The sequence below is a fragment of the Colius striatus genome, chromosome 3 (assembly GCF_028858725.1).
Source record: "Colius striatus isolate bColStr4 chromosome 3, bColStr4.1.hap1, whole genome shotgun sequence".
In the NCBI taxonomy this organism is placed as follows: Eukaryota; Metazoa; Chordata; class Aves; order Coliiformes; family Coliidae; genus Colius; species Colius striatus.
This window is the reverse complement of record NC_084761.1, coordinates 4,235,478-4,258,534: the sequence shown is the minus strand read 5'-3', so window position 1 is coordinate 4,258,534 and position 23,057 is coordinate 4,235,478. Positions and strand designations below refer to the sequence as shown.

Here is a 23,057-nt window from a genome sequence, read left to right as displayed (position 1 = left end):
CACTGTTAAGGTGTTTGAATTTTCTAACGTATGCAACTACCTCAAAAAATCTGTCCCTGAAAGGATTAAATCAGCCGTGACAAGTTTCCTGAAATGAAAATACATGATCCATGTTAGGCTACGGGAGAAACGGATCTCTCTGCATATGCTCCAGACAGAAATCGTTCTCATCCAATTAAATAGGCACTTACCCTGAGCTACACACACTTCGAGATCCCTTCCAACCCTTTGGATTCTGTGATTAAGAAACAAAGGAGTTTCTAGCCTTAAGCTCATGATTTTGTCCACATTACAAGGGTCACTTCCTGTTTGTGCAGGCATTGATGTATAAACCAGAGGAGAGGGGAGAAGGGTACACCACAGTGAAGAAAAGAAACTGAAATGAAATTCTACTGATAATAAGATAGCTTTAATTTATTAACATCTTGTTCATCATTATGAAGCCTACACAGAAGAAATAATAACAGTATTATATTCTCCTCTGTTCTTCTATAATACACATGGAAAATTATACATAAACTCTATAAATATTTCTTTAAGATATGCTCTTTTATCTGTATTTTGTGTTTTGGAGTGAGTCATAACGATACTCTTTCACCTTTATATGTTTCTTATGACATTTTGACTCTTTACAAGCTCTCCCTAGTGCTGATCACTAAAAGGGAAAAAAGGTCTCACTCTTCTCTGACATTACATAGTAAATTCTACAAAAGTAAGACCTGGCAACAGTTATCTGGAGGCCCTCAAAAAAGGCTGTGAAGTTCTACCACACTTCCCTCACTCACCAAGCCCTGATTTTCTAACTGAGTTTATTTCTGCTGTGCACACCTCAAAGCAGTAACACTCTTGTGAATAACTAAAGAAAAAAAAAGCAAGCCAGTGCAAGAAGACTCCTGAAAGCAGAACTGTGCTACATATGGGGGGTCTGAGTCACTGAAGACAAAGTAACACAAAGAAAAATTGGCAAATAAATCCTACTTTTCTGGAAATCTGTCAGGCAGAAAAGGATCTAGAGGTGTTCACTGACAGCCGTCTGAACATGAGCCAGCAGTGTGCTCAGGTGGCCAAGAAGGCCAACGGCCATCCTATCAGAAATAGTGTGGCCAGCTGGGCCAAGGATGTGATTGTCCCCCTGTACTGGGTGCTGGTGAGGCAGCACATCGAATACTGTGTTCAGTTCTGAGACTCTCATTACAAGAAGGACATTGAGGGGCTAGAGCTTGTCCAGAGATTGGCAATGAAGCTGGTAAAGAGTCTGGAGAACAAATCTGATGAGGAGAGGCTGAAGGAGCTGGGGGGGGGGTGGTTAATCTGAAGAAGAGGGGAGACATGAGCACTCTACAACTACCTGAAGGGTAATGAATAATAGGACACAAGAAAATGGGTTCAAGTTGCACCAGGGGAGGTTTAGATTAGACACCAGGAAGATCTTTTTTACCAAAAAGGTTATTAAGCATTGGAATGGGCTGCCCAGGGAGGTGGTGGAGTCACCATCCCTGAAGATGTTCAAAAGACGCACAGATGAGGTGCTGAGGGATAGGACTCAGTGTGAGGTTAGTGGTTGGACTTGATGATCTTAAAAGTCTTTTCCAATCATAGTGATTCTGTGATTCTTTGAAGATGCTAATACAAAATTAATCCCAATTCAGTGTGCCTTAATGATGATAGTAATTTCTCTCTACTCTTATGGGATGCTTCCCATTGTTAGCATTAATGCACTGGTCCCTTTGGTCAAGTCCACTGGAATGAAATAAAAACACAACCAACAGGGCTTGGAGCAATGAAGTAAGATTGAGACTTCCCTTCATAACCCCAAGTAGCACCAAGCAGAGAGCATTCCTATTTCTATAAGGTTTTTCAATTAATACGTTGGTTAAAGGGTTCATTCATTTTGCTTTACTTCTGTACTTCTTAATTCTGCTTTTCCATAATCATTTATCTGCCTTTTCCTGATTACAGACTATTCTTGATCCGTGCCTCAATTTTGTATCCTATCATCAATATTAACACTAGGCAGAAAACTTGAGAAATTGTGATTATGTTTACTGAACGTTAGGATTCTAATTCAGGAAAGCACTTCAGCATGTGCTTTAACGTCATTTCAGTGCCTTCTTGAACAGGAACATTCCTTAACACCTGTCAAAACGCTTTGTTTTACTGGAGGCTATCAAATGTGGATTAATTACAATTTGTAACGTGACATTACAACACTGCCATTTTAAAAACCTGAAGATTATGTGTATTGCTACATCATATTTTGCAAACTACCTTCAGTATTTCTTTTTAAAACGGAGAAATCATACATTTAAGATAGTAATTCTCAAAACCACTGATGATTATCAAGGGAAAATTAAGTGTAGGTGATGGCAACATACATACGTTTGGCTTTGCCATTAAAGCCACTGATGCAATCAGTTATCTATACCAGTAACCTGTATAATTACTACTACCCACAGCATTGAGGTTTCACTTTTGCTTAAGAGAATACCATGCTTTTCACCTAAATAATCTGTGGCTGTTCAGCTGTGATATACATAATGGTGTCTGCTCAAATAGTGAGTGTAATAGAAAGCAATCTCATCTCACACTAGTACAAGAAGCCACCCTTGTGCGTTTTAGTAGTTCAGTATGTCCTATGATAATGTAAATGTTATACAATAAAATGAGGTTTCTTCAAACATTTCTGAGGATTGAGGCATTGTGACAGTAATGTAAATAAACATACCCATATGGAAGGATGTGGTGTTCCTCATCTTCAGACATCGAGGCACCGACTACAGGCTTTCACAAAGCCGCACACAGAAATTATGCTGCCACATATACAGCAGCACCTCAAAATTAAGCCTCAGTTGAGTTGCTGATGAAGAAGACATATGCATAGATCAGGAAAGAGTTAGTCTGTGCTCTAAACATTTTTCCTCCTGCTTCACAAGATTTGACAACCAAAAACTGCAGACGTGGTTTCAGAGCACTGATTATCTAGATTACTTTACAAATGTCACTCTGCAAACACACAGGCAACATGATTGCTGTTTCTTTCAGAACTGTATCAGAAATAGACTCAATAAATGGGATGTTTTAAAAAATCCAAACATTTATGAATTGTTTGAGCCTACTGTACTCTCTGTGTCTTGTTTACTTCTGCTCTAGGAAGCTTTTCTTAAAATAACGTGTTAAATCTCAGAGGGATTATCCTGAAATGAAATTTTTAATAACAGCAAAATAAACTCATCCTTCACAGTGCTCTGCCTCATGACTTAGAGTTAACTCTCACCTCTCCTCCCCACTGCACATCTGTATCTACTAGCAAAATTTTATTGCCTCCTACTTCGATTTCAAGTATCTGAATAAAAGTTATGATTCATATATTATACTGTGTTCTTCTTGAAAAGAGAAAGAAGATATTGAAATAATTTTGAGGGTCTAAAAATCTTATCCATAATATCTCTGAAGGGTAGGAAAACTCTAGAAAAAAAGACTGAAGGAATGAGGATTGCACTACTGCAAGAAGACAAGGCTGAGGTTGGCATCACTCTCTAAGTAGATAATATCCGACTGTGAGAAATGTAACTTGTAATTTCTATACTCACTCTGCGTAAAATAACAATAGAAAGTTAAAACACAAAATAAAGGACTTGAACTGAGACATTGCAGAAAGAAAAAATCCACCTCCAGTGCAAGTTTAAAAATGCCTGGAGAGGTTAGAGAGCCTGTCGCTCACCATCTTAAGAACAGGCTCAAAACACATCCATCAGGAACGGCACAGGCAAAGCCAATCTTGCCTTCAGGTACAGAAGTAGATTATATGATCCCACAAGGTGCCTTCCTTCCCTATTTTTCTCCATGTCTGTGATATACATCTCTTCTAGGAGGTGATACACTTCAAGAGATTCCTCATTTGTTTGCAGGTATTTTACATTTTCAACCTTGTTGACAAAAAACTCAGCAGGAACTCAGGCTAGAAGCAGATATAAAGAAAAACAGAGCCTCACGATGTCCTAACTGCAAGCATAATTAAACATTCAAACAGTTCAGTAGAGTATCAGTGAAGCTGATGGAATCAAAATTAGCTTGGATGTTTAAAACAGGATTAAATATCTTCCAAAAGGTCTGCTTTAAGCCAGTCTGAGAGAAATTCTGTAGCATATATATTCAAGAGGATGGGTTGAATTATCATAATGATCCTTCCTGGTTTGAACATCTTTGAATCTGTGAATTGGAAATTCTTCTTCACAGCAAGTAACCTTCCTTATATAAATGTATACATTCACTTTCTGATACCAAAAACAAAATTTGAAAAAGAAGACAAAAAAAATAGCTTTTGTGACATTAGAGAAATGGTTTTTGTCCAAGAGCATGGAATCAATTTTCAACAAAAAACATTCTGTCCTGACTGTCCTGACACAGAGAAAAAGAACCATTACACATTCAGTTTTATTTTTCCATTTTGGCAGTAGGCAATATATATTCAAAGTCTCCTGTTCTATAATAGATAGCTTCTGTTTTCTAAAAGTCAGAAAGTATCTACACTTCTTGTTTCCAAAAAGGTATGCAGGGTAGTTAACACTAATGACTTCATCTTATTCTTGAATCACAACTGTTACTTAACAAAGCCCCTCAAAAAACAGTGCTTAAATTTTTCACCATTACCCTTTCCTCCAAGGAAACACACTGCTTAAGCAGAATTATGTATGCATACAGAACAACAAAGTGGTAAATGCTTAAATTAACCCTGTACCATATCAGTACGCAGACAAATTACTTCTTTAGTTCTCTAGTAGTAAAATTGATGTTATTTTAGACACTACATTTGAGAATCATCTCAAGACCTAACAGGCATCTTTCTCAAGAAATTCTGAAAATATTTCAAATGATTATTGTATACAGTGTTCCCTAAAAAAATGTCTTAGATCTGTGTCTGAAGGTGTCTGACTCCCAACTCACAATCTATTTTTATCCTAGGATGCCGTATCTCTTTATTTTTGGACAATGGAACTGAAGAATGATGCTCAGCATGTAATTTTAATTAATATAGAAAAAAAGGTGCCATTCTAGCAACAGGGTTCCAAGTTACATACAAAGGAAACATTACTAAAACAACAAGGTGAGAGCAATTATAGGGATATAAAACAAAGTGAGAAACATGAGGTAAAAAATGTAATCTTACAGTCTTATAGAATGAAGTACTAGGCAGATTACTTGCTGTGTCAAAGAAGAAAAAATGCTTAGAAACAAACCAAAAGAACAAAACTATGAAATATGGGCCTAAAAAATTAGTTAGTCTGGCTCTGACCCAGGAACACTTTTAAGTATTTCAGATACTTGATCTTCTGGAACTCAGGGGAAGAAATCTCTACAATGAATTCAACTAGAAAATTGAAAATCTAAAATAGAAAATGTCATCCCATCTATCCAGAAGCACAATACTACACATTCACTAATATTTTGAAATAATCTCTCCCATGCTAAATAAGATTCACCAAAGAATCACTGGACTACCTCATTCCTTCTTGATCTCTCATTTGTTATTGGAACCAAGAGAATAAAAATACCTCTCTCAGCATTTTGCTGTTCTTCTGCTAGGAGAAGGCTTTTATTAAAAAAATATCTTGTGCAGTTCTGTAAGAACCAATCAATAATAATGCAAAAGACAAATTTGTAGCCAGAAACCCTTCACCAGGAATATAGTGACCTCAAGACGACCTCAGAACAGCATATAAAAACTACATTTCACAGATACTTAAGCAAGACAATGCTTCTTGTGGACAAGTAGTAGAAATAAACACATAGCCACCACAGCAGTTAACACATATGGAATCACTTTTAAGCACATCTAAAGGTATATATGATCCAGCAGTGTTCTAGGTTCTCCTCTAAAGTTCAGATCCAGAGGACTCTTTCTCACAGGAACAAAGCATATTCTTCAGAAAACCAGAAGATTCTCACTTCCTTGCCCTTATGGAATGCAGGTAACTGTATCATTATTTCACATGAGACTACAGGCTAGTTTTCTCCCCATTTCTGCCATGAGATAACTTATATCCATCTTAAGAGAAATTTAATAAAGACATTATATGGAGAACTAAGGCCAGAGAAAAATAGGGTATCAGTATTTCAAAATTTGTATTTTATTACTGAAAAATAAGACTAGAATAGCAGAGAGGGTCTAGAGTTCTCTGATGGATTTCAGTGAAAAGACTTTCTTACTGCCCAGAAACTTACAGATTCTTTTTACAGACCTGGCACAGAGATTTTTATGTTATTAAAAGACAAGCATTACACAACAGAAAAAAAAGCAATGTCTGCCTTGCATTTTTGTGTCATGCCCCCCGTCCTAAAAAAATACAAAAGACGACTGATATGAAATACCCTCTGACATTTTTAGGTCAACACACATTCATAGCGTCTGGATGATACCCTGATACAACAAAAATAGTTAATCATTTCAGTTTTGAGAGATACCACAGAGGCATGTTTTTTTCCAGGACAACCAATCCTAATGTGTTCAGTTACAATACACATCACAAAATACAAAATTATTTGGTTGTCAGCATCTTTTTCAACAACAGATGCTATTGCACCACTGGAAATGACAAATCCTTATTTTTGTATAAACTTGTCATATAGGACTTTAGAAGTCTGCAGCTCTAGAGTGCCTTCCTCCCTTCACTACCACTGTGCTTCTGAAATCAAAAAAGCAACTCATGTTTCAGACAAAACACACAAAAGAAAAAAAGAGGAAAATGTATCCCTGCAGTCATCATGAAGTTACCATCATAAGGCTGATTACAGTGACAATTGGATTGAATGTGGAACATTACAAGGCATAATACCACAAGCTTTTTGAGTTGGCAACGTAATATCAAATGCCACTCCAAAATCAGATTTCAGGTGTCTTCATCCCTTTAAATGCATATGAAATTGTCATGGATTGAAAGTTTCTCTTAGGGACAGAGTTTCCAGCATAGCACATCGGGGCACAGACTCAGAGCTGTCAGTCAGGTCTCTTTTGTTTTTCAGACAGTGACTCGCAAAAATCTACTGTAGATGAAAGTTCATATGAACTGCTTTCTTTACAAGTCTGTGCTTCCCTGTTGGGAACATATTTGGCAGACTTGGCTTACAGTACAGGATGTATATACTGGGCTTAATTGTGCCTAACAATCGTCTTTGGCCAGTGGAAGGCATTTTCAGATGGGAAATGTGTATGAACATCTGTTACGTTTCCCTATGCCTGATTTTAACTGTTCCTTCATGAAGGAAGGCATTAAAGATCAAAGCATTCATTTCGGCAGTAAAAAGACCATGTACTTACTTCAGTCAATCCGGCACAGTATGTCAGTTAAAAATGGTACTCTGAGAATCCCGCAATGGATTTACTTTGTTTCCTATAACAGCAGTACTCAAAAGGCTTGAGTGTGTTTTAACAACTTATATCTACAAAATAAGTCACCACAGGAGCCAGTGACGACAGTTTCCCAGCACACACTGACCAATGCTATCATGAAACCAATCACTCTATTTTCTTACAGCATATCTAGTTTTGAAAATATTCTTTGAATCATCAATAATTTCAGACAACCTCGAGAAATATTTAGAAGTAAATCCTTACACAATACTTCTCTTTTTTTAGGTTTTATTTAACCTATTCTTATCACACTTTAGGAATTCTCATCTATGTTTAGGTTTAATAGAATTCTAAAACATTCCCTAGAATGGAAGAAAAGTAAAATGTTTGGACATTCCCTTTTTTCTCTTCAATACTCTCAAGCACTAACGTGATTTGCTCTTTAAGTGCTTGAAACATGCCTGTATATAGCAGAACTGCCAGTAAAAACGAAGACATACCTGCATAGTTGCTGGTAACTTTCAGAGAAATCTGTGTATTTACGTTTTGGCAGCTATTCTCTTATCTGAGTTAGATGTTTTGCAGTTTACTTGTCTAAGATGGCTGGAGATGCATTTTGCTGTATTTGCTAAACATTCAAACATTACAGAGAAAGTGTAAGAGATTTATCATAGTAAAACAATACCTGAACAACCGACACTTTCTCTTCCATTACTTCTAAATCTTACTAATTAGCATAAAGGAAAGCATTACATGCTTTTGAAATAGTATGGCAAAGTAGGGATAGAGGCATAACGGAATTCTAGCTCTACAAGATGAAAAGGCACTGGAATAATGATAATTTCAACAAATTGTTAATCTCTCAAAATTTGAGAAAATATATCATTTCCTTAGAACCAGCATAGTTCAGATCAGTTCACTGCTTGGAGTATTTTTAGCTTTATCTTAAGAAATAAGTTGCTTTCACTTAAGGATACTTTCCAATAAAGTCTGAATAATATTCCCTTGAAATGCACAATTTGTGTTATTTAATTTAAAGGCCTCAAAATCTTAAAGGTCAGATTATGGACCATTCTGACTCTTGAACATATAGGCAATAGACTCTGATTTTCTTCCCTCATAGGCAAGAAAATAATACATGGATTAAAAAAATAAAGGCATTCTTTATTGATTTAATAAAACTATCAGAATTAGAGACGATTAAGTTATCCTCCAAGCCATCTAGCTTATATTTCTCTGTCCACAAGAGGAAGAGAAGGAACCAGGGTATAAGAATTTACCCTAATCCATGATAATCTCAATCGTATGAAATACAAGTGGAAATTGACACAGGATATTTACCTGGATCAAATTTCTGTTGTCTATTTACAAAGTTCATGACTCTCACTACATTTAAAAAAAAAAAACCAACAAACCAAAAGCCACATTTAACCCTTCTCATGCTCAGAAACTTAAGACAGATATGATATCTAGCAGGCAAGTATTTAGCCAGACATCATTCCAATCTCATCATTGCCAACTAGTAAAAGAGCAGTTCAAATGCAAATCTCCATTTCTTTAGTTGAAAGTGTTTAGTTTAAATTATCATGTTCTTAAAATACCACGACTGACAAAGAGTTACCTGCATACCTCAGTTATAAAAAGATAATAAAGGAAACAGCCCATATAAAACAAAAGATGTATTTTAATTGGGTTTCTAACTTAAGCTCATGTAATACAAGACAACTTCTCAGAGGGAGAACTGGCTATATATTCAAGCCAACTTCATAAAAATAATTGTTCTATATTTTGATCTACAAGTGTATTTTTATATCAGATGTGTATCATTTTCTTGAAAGCAGCAGAACTTCAAAGTTGTATCTCATGTCATAATCTGGCCATCAGAATTTTTATTACTGATGGTTACGCATGAGTCGGGGAAACAAATATCACATGAAACTCCAGATCTTTGGAAATAGCTGTTTCAGCTTGCTGGCTTCTAGTAGGGAAGTCAAGTTATCCGCTCTGTCAGAGAATCCAAATCTTAAAAAAATGATCTTATTTAGAGGATGAGCAAATAAACAAAACTTGTCCCAATGAAAGTTATTCTATCTATAGAAACTATTCTGTTAATACCAACTTAAACATCATTTTATTTATTCCACTGAAACACTGCGGAAGCTGCTGCCATGAAGCCCCAGATTTACCATTCTTATCCTTCTAAACCACTCCATTGAAGGGTATCATTAAACAGACAAACTAGTGACCATAATTACTTATCATAATGTCTCAAACTCACTAATGCTGATAATACATACAAAAATGGGACAGGAAAATATTCAGTGCCTGTTGGATGTCAGGAAGAAAATCTTTTGCTTTTTTCTGAGCTCAGAAAGAATCCCTGTCTATAACACAACATCAACTGAGCTGATAGGAAAACATAGGTATTGACTGATTCACTCAAATTATGTTCCTCTCTGATTTCTGAAATAAAGGCTAGTGAAAAAATTATACAGGTAGGAGCTGATAAGAGGCATTTCTTTCTTAGCTAGACTAAAACTACTTAGTTTTGTTCTTCTCACTAGAAGTCTCTTTATTCTATGGGAAAGACATTCTGTGTCACTGTCCCTCACTCCACCCACTGCAGGTTCACTCACCAGATGTTTTATGATATACACCCTTAATAGCAAGGTTAAAAGAAAAAGAAATACTTGCAATAGCTATAACAAAATACTTTCAGGCTGTCTGTAGCCCCTTGAGCAACTGAAAGATTTCAAATAGAACACATGTTGGCTACTTTGCCTTATCTGTGTATCAAAAGGAAAAAAAAAAACAACCCAAACCAACCTGAAGTTGTATTTCCAGAGATTTATACAGTGGTAACTGAAAAAAATTGTAAACAAAGTAATACAGATCACATCCAGCAGCACCATCACCACCTTACATCTCCTATTAAAAGCACTTTTGACAGACAATGGAGAAAAACTCTGCAACTCTGAGAGAGAGAAGAAAATTTAGACATACGGGCTCAAAGCAGAAACAAGTATACACTCGAATGAGAAGTGATTGCAGGAGTAAAATGTTAGCCCTCCACTGAAAGCACTGAGTATAGTACTGGTAATAGGAGACCCTTATCACTCGCAAAGGCAGAACAACATAATCAAGCCAGAATAAATCTGCAGCTAAAGTAAATCATCATCTTACTGCATTTCAAATAGACAATTCAGCCAATGTAAACAGAAATTATGCACTGCATTCCAGCAGATTGCAATCTAAGAACAGCCAGAACAACTATACAACACTCCAGGCAACATCGGAAGAATTAAAACCTCTCAGCATTTCTATTTTGAATGCATTACTCAAAACCTACCAAATTACAAAAGCCTTTTCAATATCAGGTAATGCAACATATCCAGGACATTTCTGAAAACTGGACTGACAGAAGGTGACTGTGATTTTGCAGGTAGCCTAACACACTAGCATCTACAAGTGTTCTGAATGTATTCACTGCTAACACTTCCCAATACAGCACTAAAACAAGGATTTTACAGACGGGCAAAGATAGAACTGTGAAGTCTGCACCACTACCTTTCACAGCATATTCCAGGCAATTCTCTCACTTAGCCCAAAAATAAAATGGAACTGTCTCCAGATTACCACTTTTCCAGTTTTCAGGCAAACACACTAGTTAACCAGCTATAGAATATCAGATGCAAAGATATAACCAAAATAACTTAAGAATAATTTAAGCTTAAGAATGATGTACTTAAAAAATGCAGTAATTCCCAGTTTATTAAAATAGTTAATCAACAGACATCCACTCCTACTTTTCTTCCTCCCCTCTCCCTTTACTTTTAGCTTAGGTTTTAGTTTAGCTGTCTGACAACTTTAACAATGAACATAAGCTTAAAATCTCAGAACTCCTTGAGCTTTTCTGGTCACTATGTTACAACAAAGGCCCACTTTAAGACCGTATTGAGGAAAAATATATCTTTTTCATCCTTAAATTTAAGTCATGCATTTTGTGTTAAATAGATTTTTCAGTAAATTACTGGAAAATTCTAAATAGACAGTTCTAAGTAATTTCAACTTTAATAATTTTTTATAATAATGCATATGAATCCCTCTTTCTCTGTTATGTGGATAATCTGAGCTACCTAAACTAGACATGTAATAAGGAATTTAGGATCCATCATTAACATGTTGTATATTACACTTGTGATTTTTAGTTGTTTTATCATAATTCTAACATTCCAAGTATTCAGTGCAACTGCGAAGATTTCAAAACCAAGAAAAGTGAAGCTATTATGGAGACATTTAGTTTATTGCTGTACAAAAGATACTACTCTTCTGTGAATTGCAAAAGGTTTTTTTAAACTGCACTTGGTAATTTAAATGATAAACAGAACTTCATTTCACACATTTATCCTGAGAACATGTAAGAGTACAGCAGCACACAGTAACTTTCTGACAGCTGGGCAGTGGTTCCATGCCCTGGCCAATGCAGGTAGACCTTTTTCATATGACATTCTTCACTGCTTATCTGGATACAAGAGTTTTCCCCATGAGAGACAAAAGGGCAGCATAAGAGGTCTTTTACTGGATTGCCTCTTAATCCTCTACGGCATTTCTTTCCTCTCACATGCCAGGACAAACAGCATGACAGTTTTGACACACAGTAGGCCTTGCTGCCCACAGACCATGCAGTTGCTGGATTATAGTACCTGCTTTGGTCCTCGTGGCAGAGTAACTGTGACAGCCTGTGAAGTCACCAGCACATCTTTTGTGCTAAGTCAGAAAACATCTCTCTACCCACGAGGCATAATGCTATTTAGGCATCATTTTTACTTTCATGTGATTTTTTCCCCTCCTACAGTTTCACTCAGGAGGAAGAAGGGAGAGGAAAATTATCTTTTATTTTTCTCATTTAAAAATGTGTTAAGAAATCATAGATAATAGGAATGTCATCATTCTAATAAGGTTTTTTTAAGGTATATTTTCTTATTAGGAAATAAAACTAAATTTGCAGCTATATTTAACATAATCTGATACAGTTGGCTATATCTGTAACTCTGAATAACTACTTTCTTTTCAAGTCTGTATGCATTCTATTTTGCATCATCTCACTTGAACATACGATCTCGGTAAGAACACAAATCTTCACAGAATAATACATCCAAATGAGAAAATACACGATTGATTATGTTAAAGCATTTCCAAAGATGCATTCACAGTATCTGCCTTTGTTTGTTTTTCCTAAGTTTTATACATTCCAGTAGTCTGTAACAACAAGGTGTGGCAAAAGCAAATAGGGGACATAGGATAGAGTTTAATGATGAATTTAAGAGAAGTCTGGAAAAGGCTGCACATACACAGTACAGAGTAAAACAATATACAGCACTTGAAGGTGCAGAACCCCTGAAGACTGTCAGTCCTTCACAGAGATCAGAGCCCTCTCTTGCTCAATCATGCAATACAAAAAATGAAAAAAACCCACAAAATGGTCCCCCAAATCTCTAGGCAATACTCTACACTGTTTTCACATGCAATCTTGGTGCAAATCCAGTTAAAAATCATGGGGAAAGCCTAATCAGAAATTCATCTACTTTCTGTAGAAACCCATGCAAATAAATACATTGCAACCTTCTAAATCTCTAAAACATTAAAACAACCTCGTATTTAAGAATATTTCAGGGCTGTAGCTCTCAACTTGCAACCCAATAAAAGCATTTACATAATCAGTTTATCAAGGCATATTTCTGAATAAATTTTCCGTTGATGTTCCCAACATTATGTAAGTACTGCTTAAAAGAAGATGATATAAATACGTCTATCGTGTGTCCTTTGTATTATTTATTTTGGATACTTCACTTAGGTTTACTGAAAGAGACAAACAATAAGCATTCTAGCATCAAAATCTCACTGCAGATACAGCAAATGCAGACAAAAACTTTGGGTGAGAAAGCAGTTAAACTATTTCACGTTCTAATTCACTCACTCTAATGTTGTTTTTTTATTTCCAAAATGCATTTTTCAGGTATGACATTAGAGAGAGGGAGATAAGAGGAAAGACTGGTGAAGGATCCACAGGAAGAATACTTTTCAACTGTACCTTTAAACAGAACTATTTTTTTTGTGGACCAACTCTTATAGCATTAGCATGGTAGCATAGGCCTGGATATATCTTTCTAAGGAAAGAAAGAAATGAAGAACCATTGAAATAAGGCATCCTGAATTTTCAAAAGGGCCCTTTCTTCTAATCTATCTGCTTGGATAATGCGTCCAGAGTGGCATTTTGTAATGACAGCAACTTTCCAACAAATCAATAGTTATTTAATTCCCAACAAGCTCTCAAGTCCATTAAACCTGATTACATTCACCCATTTCAGTTGGGTGCAGTTATTTTTCCTACACCGGCACTTAATCTATAACAGGAACTTATGAGAACTTTCAAAAGCAATTTCAACATCAATCAGCATAGAGTGAAAGGCACGATTTGCTTGTAATTATTTATTGGACAGGATGGCACAGGGTCTGACTGAGCTCTAGCGTTCGACCTTCACCCCCAAATTCTAATGGATATGAAGGCCTGCTTGATGTGTTCAAGTGTGCTACTGTGTCTCAGTACATAAAAACCCCAGCATTAGCTTGCATGTCCCAGAAGACACGGTTTTTTAATACCTGATAATGGCCAGTGTGCCATTATTTCTAATTTCAGCCATACGTGTCTGATATTAAGCCTAAAGCAAAGAACACAGTTCAGTCTTCAATTACTGAATGGACATATAAAAATCCGCTTCATGCTCTGACTGCCCTTCTGTGCCAGCTAACTGTTTGCAGGAAAGGAGCATAATTAAAATTTGCCTCTCCTTCACAGCTAATTTGACTGATCACTAGCAAGACACAGAAATGCTGCATTAAACATAGGTCTGTCAACACTGTTAATGCATGATATCTAACTATTGCCACTTATAGGGTACACTTCTTACTTTTATCAATGCTTGAAAATGTTACTTGAATTCATTATGTTGTCTTATACTGCAAATAACAGAACACTTTTTGCTTAATTAGTATCTACATGATCTAGTCAAAATCCTAACAGCAGAAAATTCAGTAGTATCACTTTTTGATAATCTATTAAAAAAATAAATCAAAGCAGACAACACAATAACTTAATCTAGTAATTGCCAAGTTAACTTTTAAAATACACAACTCTTGCCCTAAAGCAAGATCTTACACTTTCACGGTTCAAAAGCATTAATATAAAATGCATAAATATTCTGTGAAGGTGATATATTTCTAAAACACAGAAAAACACAAATCCTTTTTCATTCAGTGTGATGCACAACTTATGAATTAATGAATATTTAACACTATTCATATTTTCTGTGCTAAAACACTTAACCTGAACACATCATGCGAAGTTACTTTGTGATATGACCTGCCGTGGGAATGCTGACTCCCTCAGAAACCTAGAATGGATAGCAAATCCTCTGCCCTGTGGTCAACCTCGTGAAGCAAAGGCATGAATGTTAAGCAGCAGACAAATCAATACAAGCAAATATAGCTCAACTACACCATTTATTCAGCCATGAGAGATGTCAATACACAGATTAGGGTGATCCATCTTTTTGATTTCCTACTGTCTTCTCACTGACTACATGAGAGCTTTTGCCCGTATTAAAAGTGTTTGCTTTCTCAACCATAAAAATTCCAATTATTACTCTAAGTGCACTAGAGTTAAGTTGCTTGTTGGAAGCGGCCTTGCATTACCTGAACAAGTCCAGCGAAGTATGGTGCTGCCGGCAGAATCATTGGCACTCCATATGGATGTAGCAAAACTCCTTGAGACGACAACATGGTTTAAGTGATAGTATTACTCCCACTAAAGCTAAACACATCAATTGAAAGTTAGGGGAAAATCTATATACCAACTTCTTCCAAACTCAGAGCTAGAACCAAATAACTTCTGTCAGGGGCAAAGCCCACATCAGCTGTAAAAAAAAGAAAAAAATTGACGTCAGCAACTCTTAATGTTAAAATTTTCTTCAGAGACAACAGATAGAGACAACAGCTGCAAACCTAACTCTACCAAAAAAGGAAGGTGCTATTTTGGGACCAGCTTAAGTAACATGACTAACCAACTAAACTACTCTTTATCAGTTCAGATTTTTAAGTACTATACAAATACAGATCGCATTCTCTACAGATCTTATGACTGGAATTAATTTTCCTATCAGTTCTGGCATACACATGACAACAGTTACTATTAGAAGCCATTTTAAAAATCACCAGGTTTTACCATGATTGCATAAATAAATGTTTCTCTGTATTTATAAGCTGTTAAACAACATCCATGCGAGAGTTTAAACTGAAGTCTGTTACACTGGACACATCATTTTTGACTCATCATATTTTTCTTGCTTATTTTAAATTTTTGAGCTAACTAATGCAAGCTACTTCTATTAGTGTAAATTGTATTTTAATGGCTTTCCAAACCTTTCACAACATCTATTTTGTTACATTTCTCATAGCTTTTTTTGAAAAGAATGAATTTGACCTTTAGAGTATTTCATATCTGTTCTCCAATTAAACTTACACTCTTAGTGTGAGAGACAAGAGTGAAATCCAGGCTTTCCCCCGCCCCAAACAAAACAGATTTTCCTTTTAATGTACTACTTGCAAGACATTTTCTTCCACAGCTAATCACTTTTACTGTACACAAAAACTTAGTCATTAACACCTGTTTCATATCCAGTGTATCTTCTAATGCTGATGTGAGTAATGACAAGAATTACAATTGAGTAAGAATTTTTAATTCAATAAATAATTAGTTTGATGCTTGAAAGTTCCTGTTACAAGTCCAGAAAAAAAAAACCCCGCCACCCTCTCCTACAGTCTTTGAATGACCAGGATGCTTCACATCACTAATTTCAGCTACTTGATTTTGTTGCATAATTACTTTTCCGGATAACTAATTGCAGACAAGATTTGATGTGATACTCAATTATTTAATGTCACATTTTGACCATCATGAAAGGTTTCCAGTAATTGATTCTCATGTATCAAGGCGGTTGTGTTGCATGATTTAGAATTCTACCTTAGCAGCTGCATGTTGGCCCTTGTTACTATCAGTCTTACACCAGTTCTAACTTTAGATCTTGAATTGTGACCCTCTGTGATGCTCTTTTGAGAGCCTGCCAAAGAGGACAGCAATTGTCACATGATGAAGTGATGTTTACCTAATTGCATCTCCTGTTACAGAATCACTTTACTTCCCTGTTGGGGATGATGCTGTTCAAATTGGTTATCTGACTATGCTTAGGTATAAATCATATCTCTTGCTCTTTTCTTATTAAAGAATGGAACCCTGCAGTTTAATTATTAAGCACACAGTAGGCTGACACATCGAGGGTTTTGCCAAAAGACTTTCATAAATTCCAGCTTTCATGTGGAAATATATAAACAAAAGGTATGTATGAGAAAGTGAGTTGCCGTTACAACTCAGAGTATTTAATTTCATTTTAGAATGTTCATTTTAACTATTACTTGTTTTTTTGAGCTAACAGAGTGATCTCCATTTGATGAGAAAGACTTCTTTCACCTAGGAATGGAGATTATAAAATGGATTCTGTAAGATTTACTCAAATGACTCCAGTGGGACAACTGACATAGATAAGGACTGTTGAATTGCTCTGTAAAATACCTAGTTGCTTTTTCATTTGTTTGCTTCAGCAGGTATGTATATGATGTTAGAAAATCTAAAGAGCAACACGATTTGTACAGGAAAGCACAGGCTCAAGGGAAGCTTTTTCGTGACCTGTTTTGGGACAGATTTTGCTTAACATTTTCATTAATCATTTTGGCAAAAGGCAACATACTAATAAAATTTCCTGATGACAAAGTTGGAAGGTACCATCAAGACAGAAGGATGAGACTATTATATAGAGAGAATTGCTCAGTCTTATGGTCTGCATTAATAGAAATGGGATTAAATTCAGTAATAAAAAACATAAGGTCATGCTTCTGCCAATAAGAGAAACTTCAGTTCTAAACTCAGGAGGAAGAAAAGCAGGTCCTCATTGCATCTGTTTAAGGAATTTCAGCTGCTAGTGTGATGCAAGTAAGAAAAGGCAAATTATCAGTATTTCTTAATTTTATTTCTTAATTTCTTAGAGGCACTTCCAATAGCATACAATTATCTTCATCTACATTTAAAAAAATCAACTACAACAGCAGTAGAAGTCCTTTTTATGTTGTGCAGGGGAATGGAGCAACTATATTGTAAGAGGAAACTAAGAATTTTGATTTGTTTATCCTAGCAAAATAATCTGTGAACAGGGAAGAAAACAGTAGGAGGAAGAGACTGTTTAAGCTAAGGACAATCTTGACCCACTAAAAATCAAGGAAAAAGTAGTTATGAATAAATTTAGGCTGAAAATACTTTTTCGAGTTATTTTTTCAAGCATTTTGGTGTTGGCAGAGTGAAGGTTTAGAACAGCCTTCCAAATCCACAGTAACAAAAAAAGATAGCTTATAAAATCAAATTATATGATGCCAATACTAGTGACAGCCTGAACTCAGAAACTTGAAGGAAAAGCTTTGCATTCCTTTGCAAGCAACATAAACATTCAAGAACAATGTAAAATATCTAAAAAGCATTTATATTTACTTCATTGCAGATTGTAATATACACAAACAAACTTTGAAAAGAAACTGTAGTTACCTGTTTTAATGAAAGGATGCTTTGCTTGCCTCACTATAACAACATTGCTTCTAAATGTATAGCCGTATAGCACTCCAAATCCAAGCTCTGACTTTCTGGTTGGGCTCTTTGATGATGTCCCATGTGTGCACCAGCTACCTAAGTTCGCACAAACCTCTGTGAATCAAAACCACAGAAGTACAATACAGCTTTACTCGCATCTCCGCCCCGTGCCAAGTTCTGAACTTACGCCAATACAACTACATCCGCTTCACCAGTTTATACCAACATAGTTTTTCTCCCTCCCAGCCACACAAAAAAGGAAATTTGTCTTTAAGTTTTAACAATTCACTGTTAGTTAGCACTAATGATAATTTCTATTCTGCAAGAATATATTAAACACATGAAGTTTGACCGTAAAGAGTTCTGAGGACTTGGGGAATGAACCAGAAGAGTATTAAATATGCTAATAATTCTATTTCCTTGTAGCGAGTCCTCTACCATGATTAAGGTTAAGCATGGGCCTAAATGTTTTTGCTAGAACAAAACCAGAACGGTCAGTACCATGCCTATCAATCACCTGTCTGAAGCCACTGATGGTGACAGTATGTACTTCTTGCCTAACGTAGGATTTTTCCTCTCTGAAAAAATTAAGTACGTGTGGGAGTGGAAAAAAGGAGATGATCTATTTTAAGTAACTATAAAGCTTTGGCTTCCTTTACATTCTAGAAAATTATAATGCTGTTAGAAAAATTAAAGAGAAGGATTCAAGAATTTTCCAAAACTGAAAATTGATTTTAAAAACAAAGACAGGAGAAAAGAACAAGAAAACAGATGAACGCTACTTTTGTATAGATAATATACACAAACAAATATTTGATTAATTTCTGTGGAATTTTGCTAAAAGGCAGGTATTATTTATGAAAACCTGGTTTTAAAGGTGAACACCATATGTTAAGCAAGCTAAAGTAACAGTAGAAGGTCACAAAATACTGAAGTATTTCAGGCCCAGCAGTCTAATGACATAATCTAACGTTTCGGCACAGAACTGAAGCTACTGATGAGAAAGCTCTAATGGTGACTTCACTTGCCAAGAAGTCATTTGGAATGGGAAGGAAATGGAGACTGCTGAAAAGTACAGATGCACACAGAAAGAAATCAAGCCAGAAGTATGCCTGAAAACTGGTCTACACACTCAGGCAGAGCAAGAAAAATGAAAATGATGTAAGAAGGGCCAAGGTTTTGATCCCACCTGTATATAATACCTAAATGGTGTATTAGACAATTTCCACAGCATTCCCCCAGCTGAAAGTAGATGCCTTGTTTTGCCACGGTTTGAGCTTAAAAAGAGTTTAGCAACTTCCCTGTGGCCACATTGCTCTGGAAAAGGCAGGTCCTTGCAATGTGGTCATCAGCCAATGATGTACACTCTAATTAGATCCTGACAGAAGTAATCTATTTAGACTATCTTTCTGTGAAATAATTAATTCCTCTTAATGTCTCTACCTAGTTCAAAATACCAACAATAGTTTTTCCAAATGCTATATAACACCAAGAAACTTCAAATAATTTCTACTTCCTTGCAACATTGGCCTAACTTTCCCAGTTCACAGATGATAAATAATTGAGCTACCACTTTGGCACTCTCTTCATAGCTCTGTCATATCCAATTCCTTTAAACTCATCTCTAAGCCTCTCATTTCCTGGCCACTTTCCTCGTTCTCCAAATGCTCTGCATGTTCTCTACGATTTCTCAGTGGGTTTCTGGTAAAGAAAAACCAGAACTGAGAGGATAAAGTAGTTTCCAGGTCTCTTGGTAACTTCTATTATCCACAGCAGTTTTAGGTTATTGTTCCTAAAATGGTATTATCAAGTCAGTTCCATGCACACTTTGAAAGAGAAAGTGAGCTGCCATTGATAAGCACTGCTTGAGCTAAGTAGATCCAAGCATTATATGTAATATTTGTACACAGGAAACCATGGTAGACATTCATTGTCCTATATGCCTTCTTCATATCCTAACAACCATGACTGCTGTCACTTTTATAACTACTACACTTGTCTTCCAGAGACTATTTCCGCCTTTCTGCAAAAAAACAATTGGGACCAAAAGCTCTTCAAGGGCACCAGAAGCACTATCTAGACTTGATGCCCGTATCCTCCACTACTGACTCTATTCCTGTCTTCTAAGCAAAGCTTGAAGTTACACATAGGAGCTGTTCATGGCAAGTATCAATTCGCCAGCCAATTTCTATTACACCTAACAGCAGAATCAAAATATGGATATTTTAGTGATTTTTTAAGTAGAAAATATCACATAAACAAATCAAAGATATCTACTGATGTCATACTGATACAAGTATGGCAGACACTGTCAGAGTTTGATGACACCATTAAGCATACTCGTGTATAGGAAAAGGATACAGAAACTGATTACAACTGGGAGACTACAGCTTTTCAAGGACGTGGAACAGTTGTGAGACACAGCACATCTAGTATGGACATATTTTTCCTTTGAACTTAAAAGTTTCTATTTGAAAATTATCTTAGCTCTTAAGGGCAAATGAAAAACTAGTTGGAGTTAAAGATGAAACTAGCTCATTCTTCAGTTAGAAATCAACAATGCTTTAGCCCCTCAATGTACAACTTTCTTCAAGTCTTTTTCTTTTAAAGATAAACAAAGATAAATAATAATAGTCCTGTTGACTATGGTAGCTTCAGAAAAAATCAGTTGATGTAAAAACTTTGGAAGTATATTTGGAAAACAATCTGTAGTCTCCCCCTAAAAAAGAAATCAAGATTTGCACATTATATACCAATTGGTCTTACGTTATTTGAAGTGCAATGTCTCAGCAAATGCTTGTCTCCAAGTACAAGGTAAATCCTTTTGCTTTGGTTTGACTAACTGAAAACTTCATTTTTTTGTTGTCAATGCTGTGTGCTGATTCACTTGCTGCTCTAGTAGTATCTCACTAGCTAAAGAATGACATATGCACTTGGTATTTCTTCTGGAATGCTCCCACAAAGATCAGTTCTTTCCCTCCTTGCATTGCCCTACAACACATCCTTTTACTATCTCAGTAACTATATGGTAATTGGCATCATCTTCAAGGGCTCACTTTCAGCCCATTCCTACCCTAGCTACTACAGTGAACAACTGAGAGATTAGTATCTTCCTCATATCACCTTCACTATTACACTCCTTCACCTCCTAACCATAGTCAAAATGGCATTGATGCTTTCTCCTATAATTTCCTGATACCAGATAAGAACTTCCTCTGAACATCTATGAATGTTCTCTTTCCATCAAAAAAATCTCCTCTTGTCAGAATGCCACACAAAAACATGGACTGGGAGTGAACTGACTGCTGTATAGCATAACCACCGATGTCTCTGTTCCTCTGCAAGTCAGCTATACATTTACATCCATCTTAGACTGTATATTCCCTTTAGAGAGAACTACATTTGGTACAAGGAGATCCTCACCTACGACAGTAACAAGAAAGAACACACACACAGAAGTTATGTATGTACCAGGAATGTGTGGAGGCCAAGAATTTTACATAAATGACATGCCACCTTCTACATCCTTAGAAACCTTCAGTTCCTGCTTGGACTAGTTGGCTATTTGTGTCCTAATTGCAGATAGAGTGATCTACCCCTTCAGTGAGTCTCAAAACATATTCACTCACATATGCAATAAATGCATGCTAGATAAAGGAAGCAGGTGAAAAAACAGAGTTAAGGGATGCCTCTGTGGCTAGACTTCCTTTGGCTACCACAGAAACATAAGAATCTATCACCACCCATCCATATCAGACCATAAAACTGGACAACAATCTGTGAACCCTTCTAATCCCTACCATTCTACGATTCCATGATTCTGAAAAAAACAAACAGCTATAGGTGCCTTTTGACATATCTGTGTTTTCACATGAATTGAAAAGACTCTGAATCAGAAACAGATTTGTCCTTTCTTGCCAGCTTTTGTGTCAGAAATAAAGCAAGATAAATCTCTGAATTCCAGTCAATGTGCTGTGCACCAAACAAGGAATAAGGATAACACTAGACCATGCAGCAAGTCAAACCAAGTCTTCTTTTAAAGGTACAAGAAGCAGCACAGCACATATGGTGATACACACATTTGTAGGGCAGCTCCTTTAATGAGCAGCTCCGTGGCCCACTACAATTCTCTTTGTGAAGGGAGATTCTCTATTCATCTCTTATTGTTCTGGATCATTTACAGAAGTTAGCTGCCAAACTAGAGGAAAAGACTATTGCTTTAACTACCAAGAATCAATTTTAACATATTTACATTACCACTAATTCATAACATTGAAGGTGTGTTGTGAAGGTCTTCACTGTTTCTTATGCCTTAATTATGTCATTGCATTGCTTTGCTATTCTTACAGAGTTCAACACTGGATTTTATTACATAACTCCTGTTGCTGGAAACTGTACCAAATCAGTTGCATTTTCACTGTTGGCTTCTTTGAGAAGAAACTTCTTTCTGTTTCTAGGATATTTCAGCTATCCTTCACCACTGCACTCTTAAATTTATCTACTATTTCTTAAAAAGTCGAGATAAGCCTCCAATCTATGTTCAGCTGTTTTGAAAATATTGTATGACGTATACAACAGACTCTTGCAAGATCTTGTGCTTGTTTGACATCACACAGTTACATACCCTAGCTACTGAAAATGACATACATCTTCCAGTGGCATAAAAAATAAGCAGTATGACATATATCTTCATTTAAAAACATGTCAATCTGTAAGTACATATTTCAGAAAATATGTATTTCTATCATATTTTCCTTAATCTCGTTAATTTCTTCTTCTGTGTGTTGGATATAAAATGCTCAAGAAATATGTATTTTTGCATCTGTTTTGACAACAGGTAGGAACAGGAGTACATTCCCCTCGGAGTACATTACATTCATTTGCAAATAGAGACCAGCAGTAACAAAATATATTTTTCCTTGCAAATCAGGAACAGACAGATGTCTGATCAATATCCAGCTG

At 36.0% G+C, this 23,057-nt stretch overlaps 1 protein-coding gene across 9 annotated transcripts in view; it reads right to left on the bottom strand.

Moving 5' to 3' along the window:
- The window catches only part of RBFOX1 (RNA binding fox-1 homolog 1), a 1,234,970-nt gene that overhangs the window by 240,147 nt on the left and 971,766 nt on the right, over positions 1-23,057 (bottom strand). For 4 of the 9 annotated variants that reach the window (XM_061991827.1, XM_061991826.1, XM_061991830.1 and 1 more), the window contains exon 1: positions 15,101-15,187. The exons of 4 other annotated variants lie outside the window; for them this stretch is intronic. In XM_061991827.1, coding sequence (XP_061847811.1) covers positions 15,101-15,187 — 87 coding nt within the window. Of the gene's footprint in view, positions 1-2,823; positions 2,832-15,100; positions 15,188-23,057 lie in introns of those variants that run through there. One more of the 9 variants, XM_061991823.1, reaches the window with a different exon arrangement.